The sequence below is a fragment of the Palaemon carinicauda genome, chromosome 19 (genome assembly GCF_036898095.1).
Source record: "Palaemon carinicauda isolate YSFRI2023 chromosome 19, ASM3689809v2, whole genome shotgun sequence".
In the NCBI taxonomy this organism is placed as follows: Eukaryota; Metazoa; Arthropoda; class Malacostraca; order Decapoda; family Palaemonidae; genus Palaemon; species Palaemon carinicauda.
The window spans coordinates 19,759,461-19,780,504 of NC_090743.1; the positions used below are offsets into that span (position 1 = coordinate 19,759,461).

The following is a 21,044-nucleotide window of genomic DNA, read 5'->3' on the forward strand; positions in this document are numbered from 1 at the left end:
AGAGGTGAGGGCACTACCTAAAAATATCATGCCACCTTAGAGGGCAATGATTGATTGATTGAAAGTTTTCTGGGCAATGAATACTAGTACAAGCTGTCTCTAAAGTTTCTTACAAATTATAAATCATTGGGTTTCATTTTTAAATTTATCTTTTATCAACCCTCTCAAGTTTATTGACTGCCATTTGAGTTTAGTTACAGTGTTCGACTGCCAGCTTAGGTCTGATTCTAAAAGGGGACTAGTTTGCTTAACCCATTAGGAGTTAATGTCCGGATACTTTTTTGGGAAGATCGTAGAGGAAGTGAAGTAGTGATCTGTTTAAAGATGAAATGAAAGGACTATTCAGTTAGAAGGTGCCCAGGGTAGATACAAAAGTTATTAAGGTACTTGAGGTAAACCTATTTGAAACTGAAGGCAGACCAGCGTAGACTTGAACCACATCTTGGTTGACAAGAAAAAAAAAAAAAAAAAGTAACAAGATAGCAGAGCTAATCCAAATTTAAATTTTAGCAAGACTGGATTCCTGTTTTGGTTAAAAGAATAGGCATTTTTAAATAGCTTCTAGTCTTGCTGATGGTCATATGTTGAAAAGCACTTTTAATATTTTCTCTTAGGCAGAGGGCTAATCTGATTAGCAGATCGAATTAAGGTGGAAAGGAACAAAAAGTATTGACAGTTCGGTCTAGCACACACATTTGTAGAATAGTAATACTGGTAAATCAAATTCATTTTAGGTGGACAATTAAGATACTGTATCAACATAATGTCTAGAGAAAAGTAGAAACCAACAGCACTAACTGTATGCTTTTAATGGACGATACCCGAGCTGAAATCAAACAAAATGATATTTTGATTATAAAATAAATTTTTGAATATACTTACCCGGTGAATATATAATAGCTGACGTCTCGGACGGCTCGACAGAAACACAAAAACTCGTGAGCGATCGCCGTGAAGGTTGCGGGTGTGCCCACCAGCGCCGACTATCGGTCAGATACCGCATATACATGTAAACAGCCTCAGTTCTTCTCATTCCGCTGGGTCTCTATCGGGGAGGAAGGGAGGGCCTTTAATTTATATATTCACCGGGTAAGTATATTCAAAAATTTATTTTATAATCAAAATATCATTTTTAAATATTAAACTTAGCCGGTGAATATATAATAGCTGATTCACACCCATGGTGGTGGGTAAAGACCAGTATTAATACAATAAAGGCGTATATGCTTAGAGTTTTTGACAGTTATATCATAACAAAACCCAAATAAATATAGGTACCTGGTAAGGAAGCTGACTTTGACGATTACTCTGCCTTGTTAGTCCGCTTTCCTCACGAAGCCCAGCCATCCTCTCAGGATGCTGAAAGACTCCCAGGAGCTGTTATATCCAGGGCGGCAACCCATACAACAGGACCTCATCAAAACCCTTAATCTGGGCGCTCTCAAGAAATGATATTTGACCACCCGCCAAATCAAAAAGGATGCGAAAAGCTTCTTAGCCTTCCGTACAACCCAAAACAAGATTAAAAACATTTCAAGAGAAAGATTAAAAGGATATTGGAATTAAGGGAATGTAGTGGTAGAACCCTCACCCACTAATGCACTCGCTGCAACGAATGGACCCAGTGTGTAGCAGTCCTCATAAAGAGTCTGGACGTCTTTTTAAGTAAAATGAAGCGAATACCGACTTGCTTCTCCAAAAGGTCGCGTCCATAATACTTCGCAGAGATCTGTTTTGCTTAAAGGCCACGGAAGTTGCTATAGCTCTTACTTCGTGCGTCTTGACCTTAAGCAAGCAACGATCTTTTTCACTCAAGTGAGAATGAGCCTCTCGGATTGAAAATCTAATAAAATACGACAAAGCATTTTTAGACATAGGCAATGATGGCTTCTTAACTGAGCACCACAAGGCCTCGGATCCACCTCGTAAGGATTTGGTACGAGCTAAATAAAACTTAAGAGCTCTAACTGGACACAGTACTCTTTCAAGCTCGTTGCCTACGATCTCTGACAGGCAAGGTATATCAAACGACTTAGGCCAAGGACGAGAAGGCAGTTCATTTTTGGCCAAGAAACCAAGCTGAAGTGAACATGTGGCTTTATCTGTAGAAAAGCCGATGTTCCTACTGAAGGCATGGATCTCACTGACCCTTTTAGCCGAAGCCAAGCACACTAAGAAAAGCGTCTTGAGGGTGAGATCCTTCAGGGAGGCTGAATGTAATGGCTCAAACCTGTCGGACATTAGGAACCTTAGGACCACGTCTAAGTTCCATCCAGGAGTTGCCATACGACGCTCCTTAGAGGTCTCGAAAGACTTAAGGAGATCTTGGAGATCTTTATTATTGGAAAGATCTAAGCCTCTATGTCTGAATACAGAAGCCAACATGCTCCTGTAGCCCTTAATAGTGGGCGCTGAGAGGGAGCGAACATTTCTCAGATGTAGGAGAAAGTCTGCAATTTGGGCTACAGAGGTACTGGAAGAGGAAATGGATGATGACTTGCACCAGTCTCTAAAGACTTCCCACTTCGACTGGTATACCTTGATGGTAGAAGCTCTCCTAGCTCTCGCAATCGCTCTGGCTGCCTCCTTCGAAAAACCTCGAGCTCTTGAGAGTCTTTCGATAGTCTGAAAGCAGTCAGACGAAGCGCGGGGAGGCTTTGATGAAGATCCCTTACGTGGGGCTGCCGTAAGAGATCCATCCTTAGAGGAAGACTCCTTGGAACGTCTACCAGCCATTGAAGTACCTCTGTGAACCACTCTCTCGCGGGCCAGAGGGGAGCAACCAACATCAACCTTGTCCCTTCGTGAGAGGCGAACTTCTGCAGTACCTTGTTGTTGATCTTGAACGGTGGGAATGCGTACGAGTCCAGATGAGACCAGTCCAGTAGAAACGCATCTATGTGGGTCGCCTCTGGATCTGGGACTGGCGAGCAATAGGTCGGGAGCCTTTTGGTCAACGAGGTGGCAAAGAGGTCTATGGAGGGTTGACCCCAAGTCACCCAAAGACTCTTGCACACGTCCTTGTGGAGGGTCCATTCTGTGGGGATCACCTGACCTCTCCGACTGAGACAGTCTGCCAAGACGTTCAAGTCCCCCTGGATGAATCTTGTCAACAGGGAGATGCCTCGATTTTTTGACCAGATGAGGAGGTCCCTTGCGATGACGAACAGTGTGTGGGAGTGAGTGCCTCCTTGCTTGGAGATGTACGCCAATGCTGTGGTGTTGTCCGAATTGACCTCTACCACTTTGTTTCGAAGAATGCTCTCGAAACTCATCAAGGCCAAGTGAACCGCTAACAGCTCCTTGCCGTTGATGTGCATGCTCTTCTGATCCGACGTCCAAAGACCCGAACATTCCCGACCGTCCAGAGTCGCTCCCCAACCCAAATCCGACGCGTCTGAGAACAACACGTGGTTTGGGTTCTTGACTGCCAGGGACAGACCCTCTCGCAGACTTATGTTGCTGTCCCACCAGTTCAGGCATGCTTTTACTGGCTCGGAGACCGGGATTGACACAGCTTCTAAAGTCATGCTCTTGTTCCAGTGTGAGTCTAGATGGAACTGGAGAGGGCGAAGGTGAAGCCTCCCTTGTGAGACAAACTGCTCCAGGGATGACAGAGTCCCTAAGAGGCTCATCCAATCTCTTACTGAGCAACGGGCTTTTTTCAGCATGAGGCGGACTTTGAGCAGGGCTTGCTCTATCCAGGTGGCAGACGGAAAAGCCCGAAAAACTAGACTGCGAATCTCCATCCCCAAATAGAGAATCGTCTGGGATGGATTCAGTTGAGACTTTTCTAAGTTCACCAACAGTCCCAACTCCTTTGCCAGACCCAACGTCCAGTGAAGGTCCTGCAGACAGCGATGACGGGACGATGCTCTGAGAAGCCAGTCGTCCAAGTACAGGGAGGCTCGAATTCCCGATAAATGAAGGAATTTTGCCACATTCCTCATGAGCCTCGTAAACACGAGAGGAGCAGGGCTGAGGCCGAAGCACAGTGCTCGAAACTGGTACACCACATTCCTGTAAACAAACCTCAGGTACGGTTGAGAATCTGGATGAATAGGAATGTGGAAGTACGCATCCTGCAGGTCGAGAGAGACCATCCAGTCTCCCTCTCTGACCGCTGCTAGGACGGACTTCGTGGTCTCCATCGTAAATTTTGTTTTTATAACAAAAACGTTGAGCGCACTGACGTCCAGCATTGGCCTCCAACCTCCGGTATGCTTTGGGACTAGGAAGAGACGGTTGTAAAATCCCGGTGATTGAAGGTCCGAGACTTTCACCACCGCTCCCTTCTCTAGCAACAGAGACACCTGCTGATGTAGAGCTTGTCTTCTTGACTCCTCTCGGTACCTGGGAGAGAGATCTAGAGGAACTGTTACTAGAGGAGGTCTGCGTACAAAAGGTATTTTGTACCCCTCCTTGAGCAACAAAACAGACTCTTGGTCTGCACCCCTCTTCTCCCAGGCCTGCCAGAAGCTGTTCAGTCTGGCCCCTACCACTCACTGAGGACGTGGGCAGTCAGACTCTGCCACGGGAGGACTTGGATCCTCTCCTCTTGCCTCTCTTTCCGTCGGCACGAGCGCCTCCCCTGCTGGGGGCTCTGCCACGAAAGGGCGGGATAAACCTAGTCGCTGGAGTATCGATTCTGGGCCTCACAACATAAGACGAAGAAGGAGCTCCCTTGCGAGCAGAAGTAGCCATCAGGTCATGTGTATCCTTCTGTACAAGCGAAGCCGCAATGTCCTTGATCAGCTGTTGAGGAAACAAGGCAGCCGATAAGGGGGCAAAGAGAAGCTCCGACCTTTGACAGGGAGTAACTCCTGCTGAAAGGAAAGAGCAAAGGGTTTCCCTCTTCTTCAGGACTCCAGACGTAAAGGTGGCGGCGAGCTCATTGGAGCCATCGCGGATGGCTTTGTCCATACAAGACATAATAAGCACGGAAACATCCTGGTCGGCAGACGAGATCTTCCTGCTTAATGCTCCTAGAGACCAATCTAAAAAGTTAACTTTGCTCCAAGGTTTCTTTCGCGAGAAGCCTTCGGATGACGAGGAGAAAACAGCCTCGCTCGTCTTATGGTAGGGGCGATCTTGACGAGACACGCCCGATACCATAGAGGGAACGTCTGTTCGTTGGTTAAAGCCTCTCGTCCCCTTAAGTCCTACGACATTACTTCTCCCTGGTGCAGGGGAGCCTGAAAGAGGTCTCAGACTAGGAGAACGACAAGCACGAACAGACGAACCCTCGGTCGCAACACTAAAACCACTTTGCGCACTAATCACTTTATCCCCACGATTTTCTGATTTGGCACTCTGACACTTTAACACATTCACATCCGCCATGAGTTGATTACGGTCCGATGCTAAGGACTCAACTCTCTCGCCCAAAGCTTGAATGGCAAGCAACATATTCCGCATGGATGGTTCATGAGTGCTAGTAGAGGGTTCAGGAACAACTACTACAGGGGAAGGATTAGGTTCAGGGGCATGGGAGGAGGAAAAATCCAGCGACCTAGAGGAGCTTCTCCTCACCCTATCTCTCTCAAGCTTACGAGAATATTTATCAAACTCTAGCCAGTCGAATTCCGAAAGTACCACGCACTCATCACACCGATCTCCTAATTGGCAGGTTTTACCCCGGCAATTAGAACACACGGTATGTGGGTCAAGAGAGGCCTTGGTAAGACGTTTGTTACAATCCCTAGCATTACATTTACGAAATTTAGATCCAGGGATAGGAGAAGGGTCAGCCATTTTGAAAAGTCAAAGAAAATCCAAAAACAACCCAAAGTCATCAACAATAAACGCTATCCAAAAAAGGGTTCAAGAGTTTTAATTGAAGAGAAAAACACCTGTCACTGCGAAAGCTCAAAACCAAAAAGAAGTACTTCACCAAGAATGACGAAAAAACTCCAGGTTAACAGCGAGCGGAATCAACTTGTCGACAAGACCGACAGAGAAGAACTGAGGCTGTTTACATGTATATGCGGTATCTGACCGATAGTCGGCGCTGGTGGGCACACCCGCAACCTTCACGGCGATCGCTCGCGAGTTTTTGTGTTTCTGTCGAGCCGTCCGAGACGTCAGCTATTATATATTCACCGGCTAAGTTTAATATTTAAAATTGTCATTTGGCAGAGACAAACCTGAAATGCACGGCCACGTTGATAGCTTGTGAACCTTTTATCCTCATTAAGAAAAAAAAAAAAAGCATTGGCTACTCTTACAAGTACTGTACTATACTGCTTTAATGATAAGTGGAATGCGTCAAGAAAATTTAGCACTTTACAGACATGCCCAAAAACTGTTACATACTAGAAGTACAGTTTTAGTCTTTTTACTATCCACTACTATAGTAGAATAGATTTTAAATGTTCTTTATATTTTTCATAGCAATAAAAACTTCGTTTTAATATCAGTGTGTTCCCCCTGAAGAATACTTCTATATGAAAGGATAAAAATTTGGGTTATCATCATCATCATCATCTCTTACACCTATAGACACAAAGGGCCTCAGTTAAATGTTGCCAGTCGACTTTATTTTGAGCTTTTAATTCGGTACTTCTCCATTAAAAAATTCAAATTTTTTTCATTTTTCTTAATGGAAAAATTTAGGTTAACGCATGAAAAAATTAATTTAATAATTATTTTCTATTGTTCCTGGCTATTCAAACCTGATTCTTTAAAATATGAATACAGTTTGCTCTGGCATAAATACTGTACTTGTACTGTATATTAAAGAACTAAGGTTGTATTATATTAAAGGATGAAGGTTTGTATTCACATTCAAACATTACTTATTTTTACTTTCAGGCTTATAAATAGCTTCCTATTTATACGATTGACATTTCAAAATGTTAAGCAAAGCAGGTCCAGCACTTACCATGTTTCTCTCTGTTATAATATCCTTTCCAGAATCTACAAGGAACACTTCTATCAAGTGACCAAAGCATCCAGTAACCAGACCCCTATGCCAAAATTGGTCTGCTTCATCTAAAACAGATACTGCATCTCCTTTCGTAAAGAATTTTCTGTTTATAGTCCTCTGTTTTCCCTCGTTGGCCTCCTTCAAAATTCTCCTTATATCCTTTAAAGGATAAGTGAAGAAAAAAGTTAATGTTAGGGTTCCCGAAAGTCACTTGCAAAGTTGCAGAAAGGGGTACCAGTTTCAAATGCTAAAATTCTAATACGTATCTACTATAGCTAAATGCTTTGCAAAACTACACTTTTTACTGGAACTACTAATAATATATGACAATACAAAATCTGTTCAATTTTTTTTTTTTTTTTTTTTTTTAAGTTGAATGCTCTGTTGCATAAGATTTTTCATAATTCTGACCAGCCTTTACATTTGCATGTTCCCAAACTGAACCATCCAGTATGTAGTACAGTACTAGTTATGCAGTTAATTCTAACAGTCTTTGTTCCTCCATCATAAGGCACATTACTACACGGTATTCAAGAAATTTTGCTCCAATTGGGATTAGATAGTGGAATGATCTTTCTAGTCTGTTGGTTGAATTAGTGGAACTTCAAAAGTTCAAACTTGTTGCAAATAGTCATCTATTGAACTGGTTGATACAAGTCTTGTTTCATAGTTTATATATGACTGTTCCATTTAATGTAGTTACTACTAATATTTTTTTTCTTTTATTATTTTTCACTTATAGTTTGTTATTTTTCTATTTCCTTTCTGCACTTGGCTGCTTTCCATGTGTATCAATGCATAAGGCATGGATTTGATATGGATAGGAGCTACAACAGGTTCAGGCTGTATTGAACCTGTCAAGACAGCTCCAATGCTGAACTCTTCTTCTAACTGATAACATATCACCCCCTGAGGACCATTACTAACACAAAAATCAATTATCTGACATTTATGCCAGCATCTATTTTTTCAATATTGTAGCCTTGAAGTAAGGAACAACTGTTAGTGCTACTAATTTTAGGTGAGAATTCTACCTTAACTTCCAAGTTAAATACAGTTAATTACATCCTGAATGAATAATTGACTTAATTTTAGCACTAAGTAATAGTGTTTATCCATAATTCACTTTTTCTGTTGCCTACTATATTTTAATAATGAATGTTCACTCATGTATAACCTCAGTTGGGTTAGGTGGCATGTGTTGAATTATTCATATTCTTGAAGCTAGTAAATTTGTATTCATATGCATACTGTACAAGCTTGCATATGTTTGAGTGTTTATAATTTTCTCAAGGAACAGAGAAATGTTGATGAAAATTTTTAATATAACTCATATTTGTAAATTGAGTACTGGAATTGACAAAGTGAATATCCCATATTCAGTATATTCCTGAGGCTCTAGTCTGTAATATCACATACAGTACAGTATTTCTTTTTAAGGAAACTTGTACCATAAGGTTTGTGGAGTATTCTGGCACAGTAGGTATTGTATAATTATACATTCATGAGATTATATTCAATATATTCACAAACTAGTTTCTATTAAAGTGTACAGTATTATAATGGTTACAATTTACAGTTTTGTGCATAAAGCTACAAATATCTTTTACTGTGCTACTTATGATGATAGTGAAAGTATTTACATAAGAATGTGTTAAGTGGCTTTCTCTTCCCCTAAAATAGATGTTTTGCACTAGGAGGGGATACATCTCCCTATATGGCACGAGTGTCCTTCCCTCTCCATCTAATCCTTAGGGATGGGTAACTGGGCAGTTGGGAGGGTTACTCAACTCAAGAGCTATATTCGGGGGTCATATCGAGTTACCTTCTCCTACCCACTGACTTTTCAGTGGAAGTAGACTACTCACGGGTAGTTAGGAGGAAAGATTAATTCCTCATTGCCTTGTGGATTGCCCTTTTCCCTACTCTCTGACATGTTGGAGAGTTCTCAATTACCCTCTTGGGTAGTTATGAATGGCATTTTGAGTGATCTTTTGGGCTAGAATTGGTCACAATTATATAAGTGTTGATACTGTTGTTCCTTTTAATGAGAACCAAGTCAACATAATTGATAGGCGAATCTCTTCCATGATGATGGTAGATGTGCCCATTTGGAGAAGCAGGAGGCCTATCATCTTTGGAATGGCATCAGGTTAGATTTGACTTGGAATAACTATACTCGGCTTAGAGCTTTTGCTCAGAGTTTATGCTTCAAATGAAAAGGAATACAATTTAACCATAAAAGAAACCCTTTCTGTTACAGCTCAGGAACATAAGTGGTGGGATACCCTTAAATCTGCGCTCTTTGGTGTAAATGCAACAGTTCCTCCTCTATTTAAACCACATGGCTCTGTCATTCACTGTCCAAAGGAAAAGGCAACTCTTTTGGATGATGTGTTTAACAGTAAGCAGAGTAATGAGAAACTTGATCTTCCTCATTCCCGTTTTCCTGAGGCTAAACTAACTAGTTTAGCTTTTCTATCTCATGAAATCAAAGCTCTTTTGAGGGACCTTGATGCTAATGGAGGTGTAGACTCAAATGGTATTTTTCCTTTGTTTTTTTATAAAGACTGCAGATTTCTTAGCTCCAAAGTTATCTTATTTTGTGCAAGTTAGCAAGAGGAGGAGCTTTTAGCACTTGTTGGAGAATCAGTAATGTTACTTCATTATGTAAAAGTGTTTGTGGTAGCTCAAGTCCAACTGATTACCACCCAATTTCCATAACTCCCATATCTAAAAAATTTTTGTCTACTGGCAAAATATTTAAATAGATTTGCAATTTGGCTTTTGTAAAGGCCTTGGAGTATGTGATGCCCTTCTTACAATCAACAATAGTATACAGAAATCCCTTGATTGCGGTCAGGAAGTTCGCATGATTGGCTTTGATTTTAGTGTTGCCTTTGACCGTGTTAATCATGAGGTCCTTGTTATCAAACTTGAACATTTGGGAGTGGGTGGGTCTTTTCTTAGGATCATAATTGAATTTCTAAGTAATAGGTTGAAAAGCGTTGTTGTTAATGGGCACCATAGTGAGTATAGAAATGTGATATCTAGTGTTCTTCAGGGTAGTGTTCTTGGCCCATTACTTTTCATACTACAGTATATACACATGACATGTGGTTTGGCTTAGAAAACTAGCTTGTTGCATATGCAGATGATGATCCTACTCATTGCATCAATTCCATCTCCTGAATGTAGATCTGGCTTGCTAAATCCCTTAATAGAGATCTTGCTAAAATTAGTGGATGGTATAAATTATGGGGCATTTAGTTGAATCCTAACAAAACTCAAAAGTATGATTGTAAGAAGGTCAAGGACAATTGCTCCTCAACATCCCAATCTCAGCATTGATTGTGTTTCTTTAACTCGACATGACTTATTAAGATTTTAGGTACGATTCTCTGTAACAAATTTACTTTTGAGAAACATTAGGTCTGTGTCCTCTTCAATTGCACAAAAAAATTGGCTTATTGAGCCTTACGATTTTCGGTGATCAGTCTACTTTATTCTGAAGTTTTTTGATTCTTTCATTCTACCTTGTTTAGATTATTGTTCTCCTGTCTGGTCTTCGGCTGCTGATTCTCATCTTAATTTGTTGGACAGGGATGTATGGGCTATTAAATTTCTAATTCATGATCTAGATGTTAATCTCTGACACCGTCGTTCAATTAGTTTATGCATGTTGCATAGGATTTTTCATAATTCTGACCATCCTTTACATTCAGATCTTCCTGGACAGTACCACCCTGTTCGTAATACTAGGTATGCAGTTAATTCTAATATTTAGGACTTCTCCATCATGATGCTCAATACTACACAGTAGCCTATTCTAAACGTTTTACTCCAGCTATGACCATGTTGTGCAAGGATCTTCCCAATTAGGCAAATGAATTAGTAGAACTTCAAAAGTTCAAACTTGCAGTACTGTAAATGTTTTTATTTTGAACGGGCAGAAATGTCCCTTATTATAGTTTATACATGAAAGATGATTTAATGTTACTGTTCCTAGAATATTTTATTTTAATTGTTTATTACTTTTCATTTAGTTTATCAATTTCCTTATTTCCTTTCCCCACTATGCTATTTTTCCCTGTTGGAGCCCTTGGGCTTATAGCATCTTGCTTTTCCAACTAGAGTTGTAGCTTAGCAACTAATATGACAAATTTGGAAGTAATTTGTATTTTTCCTAACGATGCAAACCTGTAGCTATTTACAGTATAAGGGTATTACTTTTGGCAAAGCTGAAAAGACGATCCATTAGACTTTAGCGGGATGTAGGGAGGTAGTTCGCTACCCCTCTCACTCGCACACCTATGACTATGTTTCACTTTGCTTGGAGGTAGAACTTTATGGGGGACTGGTTTGGCGGGCAAATCTGTATAGGTTTGTATCGTTAAGAAAAATACAAATTATTTCCAAATTTGTCGTTTGTTCCGCAACTGGAATACAAACTTACGTTATTTATAGGGGTTGACTCACCCCTTAGGAGGGTGGAAGTCCCTGCCAATTTGGTTTTTAGGCTTTGCCTGGGGAGTACTCATGTGTAGGTTAGTACACAAATAAGGAAACCCTAACACCTCACTAAACCTTGCTATACATGGTCTGCAGCCTACACAAGCTGTGTGTTGAGATACTAGCAGTGTGACTCAAGGTGTAAGGTATTCCGAGTCCATAGGAGTTAACCGAGTTCACCGAGACATTCCCAATACCACATCGCTAGGGTATGGGGATGTAACAATATTAACAATACCTGATTACACAAGGGAGGAATGATTTACCTGCAGTGGTTGAGGTCAGCTGTGTAGAGGACCCAGGATGCTGATTTCCCCAAGAGAGGGGGGGAATGAAGAAAAGAAAAGAGCCAGTCATTCCTTTTCATTCACTCAGACTAAAACTGGGTAACCAGTGCCCTCAACCTTGCTACTTGTTTATTAAAGAGCTTGAGGTACTAAACCAGCTGTTGTGCAGCCACCACAGGACCGACAGAAAATGTATCGAGTCTCCTGTGGGTCACGTCTTGCAGATAATGGGCAGTGATGGTCTTTTGACGCTTTCACATGCCTGCTTGCAGAACCTGCTTCACAGAGTAGTTCTGTTTGAGGGCCAGGGACATAGCTATGCCCCTGACATCATGCGCTCTTGGTCCATATGTTTGTGATCATCCTCTTAATTCTCCCAGTGTTGACGAAAAGCGAAGGCATTCAAGGAAGAGCTGCTGCTATTCTTTAGAGGTAGAGCCTCAAACTCCTTCTCCTTACTGGGTACAGTAACAGATGATGCGGATCGTTGGTTACAGAGTGGAGACTCGTTATTCGGAAGGAATCGAATCTAGGATCCGGTACCCCTGGATTTTGTGTCTTGGCAACAAACTCAGGGATGAAGCGAAACTTACCTCCCCCCATCCCCTTGAATGGGCGATGCCATACGAGAGACCATGAAGTTTGCCAACTCTTTCGGCCAAAGCCAAGCGAGTAGGAACATCGTCTTCCATGTGAGGCGGCGATCTGTTGCCTGCCGAACACTCTTGTGAAGATCTGTGGTACTGGGGAAAGCCCGAAGAACAGCACCTTGAATCAAGTATTTCTTGTTGTCCAGACTGAATCTCAGATACTTCCTTGAAGACAGATGGATTGGGATCTAGAAGTATGCATCCTTTAGGTCCAATGTGCACATGAAGTCCTGTGGTATTACCACTTATCTGACGGTATCTGCTGTCTCCATGCTGAACGAAGTCTGTTTGACAAACTTGGTCAGAGCTGAAAGGTCGATGACTGGCCTCCAGCCTCCAGATGCCTTTTTCACAAGAAAGAGTCGACTGAAGAAGCCTAGGGAGTCGTCGAGACTCCCTGGGGAGCACCCTTTTCCAACATGGTCTGGATTTTGGCCCGAAAGATCAGCCCCTCTGCCGATCCCATCGCAAAGGAGCTTTTCAACACTGGAGTTTTAATCAGTGGAGGGAGAGATGAAATGAAAGGAATGCAATACCCTGAATGAATCGCAGAGACTGTCCAGGGTTTGGCCGCGAGCTGCATCCACCTCTTCCAGCAGCAATGTAGGCATCCCCCCACTGGTGGACAACAGAGGGATCTCCTATCCTAGCGTTTGCAGCCAAGGCACCAAATTTAGGTCGTTTCCCTCCACGGGAGGACTTGTTCCCTTTCCTGTCCTTGGCAGGAAAGGACTTTTTAGACTTGTCTTTTGCCGCCGTTTTGCTCGAAGGTTTAGGTTGGCTGGTCTGCGGAGATGGTGGTCTGTAGGGCCCTATGGAGGAGGGAGTCCTGGGGGGACTTCCACCATCTCTCCGCAGCCTGTTCAAAGTCCCTTGGCTCAAACAACTAGGATCACCGTAGAGAGGAGTTCTGGAGCCTTGCAATCTCGACGTTAGGGACTTGGTGATGGAACCTCTCAGCTACTGAGTCTCTGCTCTTCAGGATAGTGTTGGCTCACAAGTTTACGACTTCGTAAGCCAAGAACTCGATGGTACAGGTACCCAAGAGTAAGGTCTCCATCGCCTTCCTGGTACAGTACTTTCTTTGGAGAAATCCTCAGTCTGTACCAGGATCCCTAGGGATCCCCACCAGAGATCCAGCCACGAAGTAGCCTGCATGGCATACTTCTCTACCTTCTTGTTCAGGATCTCCGAGGCCGAGAAAGTGACCTGACGACCAGAAAGCCTCTCCAGCGGGATCCCCTTTGTCAGTTCCTCTAGCAAATGGTTGAGAGGAAGAGCCAGGCGAGGTTCGTCCAGGACCTCATAGTACAGTATCTCCTCTGCTGAACACCCAGAGGTGGGAGGAGCTTAGAGGATGAGCCCAATCTGAAAGTTGAGACTAGGGCAAAGCTGCACTGGATTTTGGGGGCTTCTGAGTGCCTAAGACACAATTCAAGACAGTGTCCTTGCCCTCTTGAGGAGACATCTCCCAGTCTGCCAACCCATTGAGGGCCCTCATACAAGCCAGAACTTGCCAGAAGATGTGCTCTTATTCCCTCTGATCTCCTTCCAATGTGGCACTGGCAGCATGAACTTTGTTGTCCACCGCCAAGATCTCGTCTTGGGGTGAGTTATGGTCGATGTTATACTGGCTGACTGACGACTTGACACCCTTGCGGGTCTTGAATCCTTGAAGAGGATTTGGGCGGTGTCTTGGAGTCTTTAGGCTCCCACCAAAAAAAGTCTGCAACACTGAAGGTCTGGCATTGTCTGAATGGCATGACCTTCTGATGGATGCCCATAGAGGGAAGGATGGAAACTTCTACAGGTTCCAAGGCTGTGACTGCTATCTCATGGAGCTTCTTCCATCGGGGACAGCCATGGAGAGCCTGGTAAAGACTCTTCCGGGTCGGTGCCTCTTGATTGAGGTGACGAGTAAGCAAGAGGGCAAGGGGAAGAGGAACTAGCGAGGTTAGCCTTTACCCTAGACGTCCTGACTGGAGTCAGTTTAACCCTGGATGACGCGATGACATTGGGGACTCCTCTCTTCCTCTTCAGTGGGGATGAAACCATGGCTCTTTGCCTTGGGACCGAAGATAAGGAAGACTTCCAGGGGGATCCCAGAAGTTTCTACCGGGCGCGAAGATAGTATACTTGGCCTGAAAACCTGTGTAACAGCCTTGACCAAGGCTCCGAACCACGGTCGTTTACTGAGGGAGGCGCTGTCCGACGGTTCCTCTGAAGGGAACGAAGCTGAAGGGTCCCTCCGAGGAGTCTTCATCTCCAAAGAGGAAGTCTCTGAGACCGTCGAACGATGTGATGTTGGTTTCTTCCTATGGGCAGGCAGCTTCGGGATCTTAAGAACTTGCAGCTTGCCCTTTTCCTCCTACCTCGGCGGTCGCACTGTTATGCATTTGTGGGGAGGGGAATGGGGCGACGATGAACGGTGGTAAGGAGATTTGCCTTTCGTCGATGAGAGAACTAAAGCTCTCACTGGAGACGACTTATAAAGCTGCTTACCTCTATGTTTCTGGTCTGAAGGAAGTGTCTCAGCAGTAGGTAGGGTGCTCGCGCGTACCTACCTGACAATGGGAGACCTGCTGTTGGAGGGGTGGCCTCTTGGAAGAGGTAGACAATGGTCGACGATTGTCGCGTAGCTGATGGTGACTACTCTCCTTAGTTGGCAGACAACGGGAGGCCCATTGTGCAAAAGAGGGTTGCCGACGGGTTGGCAAGAGCTGTCAAGTTGATGCTGGGTCAACTGTTGATACCTGACGAGAGGGTGGATGGTGAATGGACGATCGGCAAGCTAGAGATTGACGAGTCGCGGACAGATGCCCAAGCGAACGACGGGCTGCAGAGCAGTGATGTGAGCACTGCTTCAGCAAATGGTGAGGTTGAAGAACAGGAGATCAATAATGTGTAGATGATCAGAGATCGGTAAGCAGGAGATTTATGCGTAGGAGCTAGTTGAGTCGTATGTCAGCTATTTACAATCAAAAGTCCGACGTGTCAGCGATTCTGGAGTTGGCGAGATGGAGAAGAGCCAACAGGAGAAGATCGGCGAGTAGGCGATCAGCAAGCTGGAGGTTGACGAGCAGCAGGTCGGTGAGCAGGACACTGATGAGCAAGAGATCGGCGAGCAAGAGATCGGCGAGCAAGAGATCGGCAAGCAGGCGATCAGCGAGCAGCGATCAGGCGATCAGCAAGCAATTGGTCGGCGAACAGCCCAATGATGATCTGGAGAAGGGATGTGCCCTTTGGAAGGGCAAACATCCCGAGGAGAGGATCACGAACGAGTCCTTGACAGGGAGTCACGAACCAAGGTTCGTTGATGCACAGGAGACTTTGAAGAAACAGGCGAAGATCGAGAACCAGCAGAACCCAGACGAGAAGGCTCCTCCGATGAGGAGAGCTGCAGAGATGAAGATGAAGACCCGAAGAGGTGTCTTTTAGCCGAAAGCGAAGGAGCACCCCTAATGCGAAGCGGTGGACGAGCACGGTGGGGTCTACAACCACAGTGACTATCCCCAGCAGGGGCAGGAGGATCAGCAGGCTGATCAGCAGCAGGCCTCCGGAGAGGAGTCTCTATGAGTGGCCTCTCTTGCGAATGAGAGAAGTGGTCACTCGCAGGAGAGACATGCCTTGGACTTTGCTCCTCTTCCGAAGGAGGAAGATCGGGAGTGGAGGAAGATCGGGAAGCATAAGAAACAGCCTTAGGTTTCTTCTGCTTCGAAGGAACCTACGAATGAGAAGAATCCTGTTTAGCGTTCTTCTTTAGCTGACGCCCAAACCTTGCCCACTGGGAGCCAGACCACTCCCGGCATTTGATACACTTATTACTTTCATCACACCGCTGCCCCCTGCTCTGAGCAGAGACAAGATTATGTCTCGTACACAAATCATGTCCTTCAAGTTCTTCATGATATAGGATTCCTCATCAATGTACAAAATCAAGACTAGTTCCAGAGAAGGTAGGTACTTCAAGTGGTTGGGACTTTGCTGAAACATATCACAATTCACACAGGCCTTCAAAAGTCCCTCAAAAAAGGTTCTAACACATGATCAAAAATTTTCTTGGGAGTTCTTTTTCCTCCATATGGAAGCTTGCTTTAATTGCCAACCCAGTTTTGAAGATCAGGATGAAAGACCTCAATTGGTTCCCAGTTCTCCATTTGTTACTAAAAGATTCTCTGACAACACACTTCACCAAAAGCTCTCTTCATGTCAATCGTGTTAGTCCCTCCCCTGATGTCCCTTATTCTTCACATAGACACATCCAAGTTGAGTTGTGTAGGTCCTGCAGGAGAGACCTAAGTGTTGGGGAAATTTTCCCCTTGATTAGCAGCATTTTACATAAATGTGTTGGGACTGATGGCAGTGTTGCTGACATTGAAGCAGCTCGGTCTAAGAAGGAACTCATAAAAAAAAATATTAATCAACAACCAGACAGCACTCTGTTGTCTCCAGAGGAGAGGGGGATCCTGTTCAAGAACTCTGAATGCAGTAATCTTTCCAATCATGTTATTCCTTCAGGAGAGGGATCTGTTCTTCACCCCAGTCCAACTCTTAGGCTCTTTCAATGAGATTGTGAATGCCCTGTCCATGTAGACAGTCCTGGATACAGTGTGGATCTTAGACTAGAGCTTATTTTAAGAGATCCTCAAAAGTATCCCTTATCTCCAAGTGGGCCTCTTTGCAATTTCATAAAACTACAAACTTTAGCTTTATGTAACCCATATGTCCATTCTTAGGCAGTTGTAAAAGATGCCTTGAACCTAGACTGGAACAGATTGTCTTCAATCTGTGTTTCCATAGACAAGTTTGATTTCAAAGGTTTAGAAGATCCTATCGGACTTCACAGAAATCACTTTGCTTGTGGCTCCATTTTGGCCAAACCGTCCATGGTTTTCACTCCCTCAGTCAAGATACACCATTTTAAATCAGTACAGCTGTAGCACAGAATAGGGAGTTGCAATATCTTTGCTTCCTCTTTTCTGAGAGAGATCCTCAATACCTGGATTTTCTCTCCTATAAATATAGAAGAGACTTCTTAGCTAACAACGCAATGTATTTATTGAGCTATAAGAGTTATTCTTCTATCAGACAAAACCAGTCAGTGTGGAAGGAATGGATGGCCTTCCTTTGGGATAGGACTGTGTGCCAGATAACCCCAGACTTCTTGGTTTCTATTCTATTGAGGTCTGGACTCTGCGTTTGAGTGGTCTAGAGACCTGAGTCCAGCGTTTCTTCCCTGACAATAGATCAGCGGACGAGTAAAAGACGGGCTCAATCGTCTGCAGGTGGGAGTGACGGTCTCTGGAAGACACGCCCGCAACCACCGAGGATACTTCTGTGCGCCGATCAAGGCCTGCCGAACCCTTTTGCCCTTCGACATTGCTTCACCCCTGGGCTTGGGAGCTTGCAAGAGGTCCCGGACAGGGAGAACGACTGTCACGCACAGAAGTATCCTCACGCACCACACTGACACTGACACTAGCACTTGGCACTGCACTAGCACTCGTCACAGCACTGGCACTAATTCCACCCACTGCACTCTTGACCTTAAGTTCCTTGACTTCGGCCATAAGAGACTTATGATCACTTACCACTGACTCTACTTTATCGCCTAAGGCCTGAATAGCACGCAACACAACAGACATATCAGGCTGAGGGCAAATAGTAGGTTCGGGGGTAGCCACTACAGGGGTAGGAAAAGGTAGGGGATCATGAGGTGAGGAAAAAAGTGAAGAGTGAGAAGAACTCCTCCTAACTCTACCTTTCTCTAACCTAGTTGAATATTTCAAAAGACGGACAAAATCAAGTTCCGAAAGTCCGGCGCATTCCTCACATCGATTTTCTAACTGACAGGGCCTATCCCTACAGTCAGAACAAGCGGTGTGAGGATCTACCGAGGCCTTCGGAATACGCCTATTGCAAGACCTACATCGCCTATGGGTGGGGGCTTGCGAAATGTCAGACATCTTGAATCCAAAGAGTTAGCCAAGTGGGGTTCCAAAATCAAGCAAAAGATCGTTAACCGTTAATCAGGACTATATAAAAGCTATCTAAGCTAATATAAGAAGGTTTCCAGTAAAGCGACAGCCGAAATCTGAGAGAATACTTCACCAAAAGCCGTGAAAATACTCGAAGATCATAAGCGTATCCCAGAACGTCTTGCCGGAAGCACGACAGAGGAAAAATTGAGGAGGTGTCAACAAGAAGTACTATAGTACCTGGCCACAGGTGGCGCTGGTAAGTACACCCCCTTCTAGTATTGTGATAGCTGGCGTATCCCTCCATAGAATTCTGTCGGGCAACGGAGTTGACAGCTACATGATTATCGGGTAAGTTTAATATTGAAAAAAGTCTGTCTTGACAGAGTTTTTTAAAGTTTTTAATTTCAAGTTGCTCTTGTAGAGGAGCTACTATTATGTGACCGTGACATTTAAATTAGTAACAATGGTCATTGTAAGGCGAAGACAGTAATTCCTTTAAACATGTATAAATATACATGTTTGAATAAATTACTGTTCTTCGCCTTGCAATGACCATTGTTACCAACTTCAATATCATGGTCACACAATAGTAGATCTTCTATAAAAGCAACTTTAGAAGGCTGTACTGTATTTCTAATAGCATTAACTTTAGGAGCTAGAGTCCATGAACTTGCAGCATTCCTCTGAGAACGGGAGTTCCTCACCATCACTTCTGGCTGTCTCCTGATACTAACCCCAGGTCTTCATTTTTTTGGCCAAAAATGAAATGCCCTCTTTATATCTTGGCTTTACAGCCTAGTTGTGGCGACTTCTAATGTCTACCTTGTAATCCTATCTGTAGGGATTCAGGTCATCAGGTGCAATGATCCGTTTCAAAATAGCCAGACCAGCTACTGTAGTCCCTTCTATGAAGACTATCTGTTCTCATAACCATCTTCATCAAAAATTCCAATCCACTTTCAGGATTTCCATCCTTAAAACACGTGGAAAAAATGATTCTTCATTAGCAATTTTTTCTAATATGTAATTTTAGGACATCCAGAGCTTTATGGATTGGTCTGGGCTGGGTAGAGGGAGTTTATAAGACACTATCCAAAATGAATCCCAGAGGTTCAACGAGTCATGGTGTTCGCCTTGATCATAGAACCTACGTGGTCCCTCAGCATTAGCATCATGATGGTCATCTAGATCCATTTCCAGAGATTTGCTCTCATGAGGGGAGTTGGTTAACTTGCTAGTCATTTCCTTTCACATATGTTAGTATGAATTGTATATTTGCTAAGTTATGGGTAACTTGATCCTTGTGGTGCACTAGGCTAATTTTTTATGCTTGGGTACTAGTTCCTTGGGAACCACAGAGAATCTAACTCCCCAAAAGGGTTTTGATGAATGAAAAACTTATTTCAATGGATTCTGTGTAGTATCCCCTCCATAGACTTGCGAAGGGAAGCAAGACGTAACCGAGACATCTCGTAGATTGGAACAATGGTTGCCAAGTGTAAACAAGTTCCCAGATACGTATCGTGTTGATCTTTAGTAATGATTCTCTGTGGGTAACTTATTATTAGTTAGTAGACTAATTTAAATTTGGAGGAATCAATGGAGCCTGAAACCGTGGGTCTCCTTTATACAGAGTCCATTCCTTGCACTTTGATACACTGGCCCTGGGCATGCAGGGAAGGCAATATTATTTTGGCATACAAGGTCATATTGGATTCCCTCTTCCAGACTTTACAGAAAAGTTCTTGGGAACCACTAAGCAATGCCTCCACAAAAAAAAAAAAAAAAAAGAATCCTTCAAAATCCCTTATTTTCAATATTAAACTTACCCGATAATCATGTAGCTGTCAACTCCGTTGCCCGACAGAATTCTACGGGAGGGATACGCCAGCTATCACTATACTAGAAGGGGGTGTACTCACAAGCGCCACCTGTGGCCAGGTACTACAGTACTTGTTGTTGACGCCACCTCACTTTTTCCTCTGTCGTGCTTCCGGCAAGACGTTCTTGGATACGCTTATGATTTTGGAGTATTGTTCACGGTTTGGTGAAGTATTTCTCTAAAATTTGCAGCTATTCGCTATACTAGAAACTTCTATATTAGCTTAGTTAGCTTTTGGAATTAATTTTATTATGGTGACGAAGAGAGTATGAACTCTCTTTCACCTTTAAATGGCCGACCCTTCCCTTAGACGGAAGTGTTGGTGTCTAAGAGAGTATAGACTCTCTTTCTTAATTTTGCTTAACAAAAGTTATAGATTTATTTTATATCTCTCCGCCTTTTATAGGCCTCTTCGATTAACTTCCTTTTATTATAAATTATTAAAATTAATTTTTATATATTCGACCTTTCCTAATGGTAGGCGGTCTTTTCTTGTACCGAAGTTAATTAACATTGAGCCCGTCATTTCGGTTTTACCTGTTAACATATTATGCTATTTTAATGTTTTTGAAAGAATTTCTTTGATAGTCTCGTACTGTTTTCAAAGTTGAACTAACGTTTTGTTTTGTCTCTGCAGTTGTTGACGTTTCAGAACGTTCAACTTGCGCTCTATCGTTACGATAGAGAGAGAATTTTCACGGTGTCACGTTGCAGTAAGAGTAACCGTGTCTAGCGTTTTGTTCATTCTTTCTTAACTTAATGGTTTTAATTCTACAAAGGAACTTTTCATTTTGGGAAATATTT

The 21,044-nt window shown here is 43.4% G+C and overlaps 1 protein-coding gene across 1 annotated transcript in view; it reads right to left on the minus strand.

Moving 5' to 3' along the window:
- LOC137658499 (tudor domain-containing 6-like) overlaps positions 1 to 21,044 on the minus strand; it is a 37,226-nt gene that overhangs the window by 10,049 nt on the left and 6,133 nt on the right. Inside the window, 1 exon segment of the mRNA XM_068393267.1 lies at positions 6,884 to 7,087. Within this exon segment, the coding sequence (XP_068249368.1) occupies positions 6,884 to 7,087 (204 nt within the window).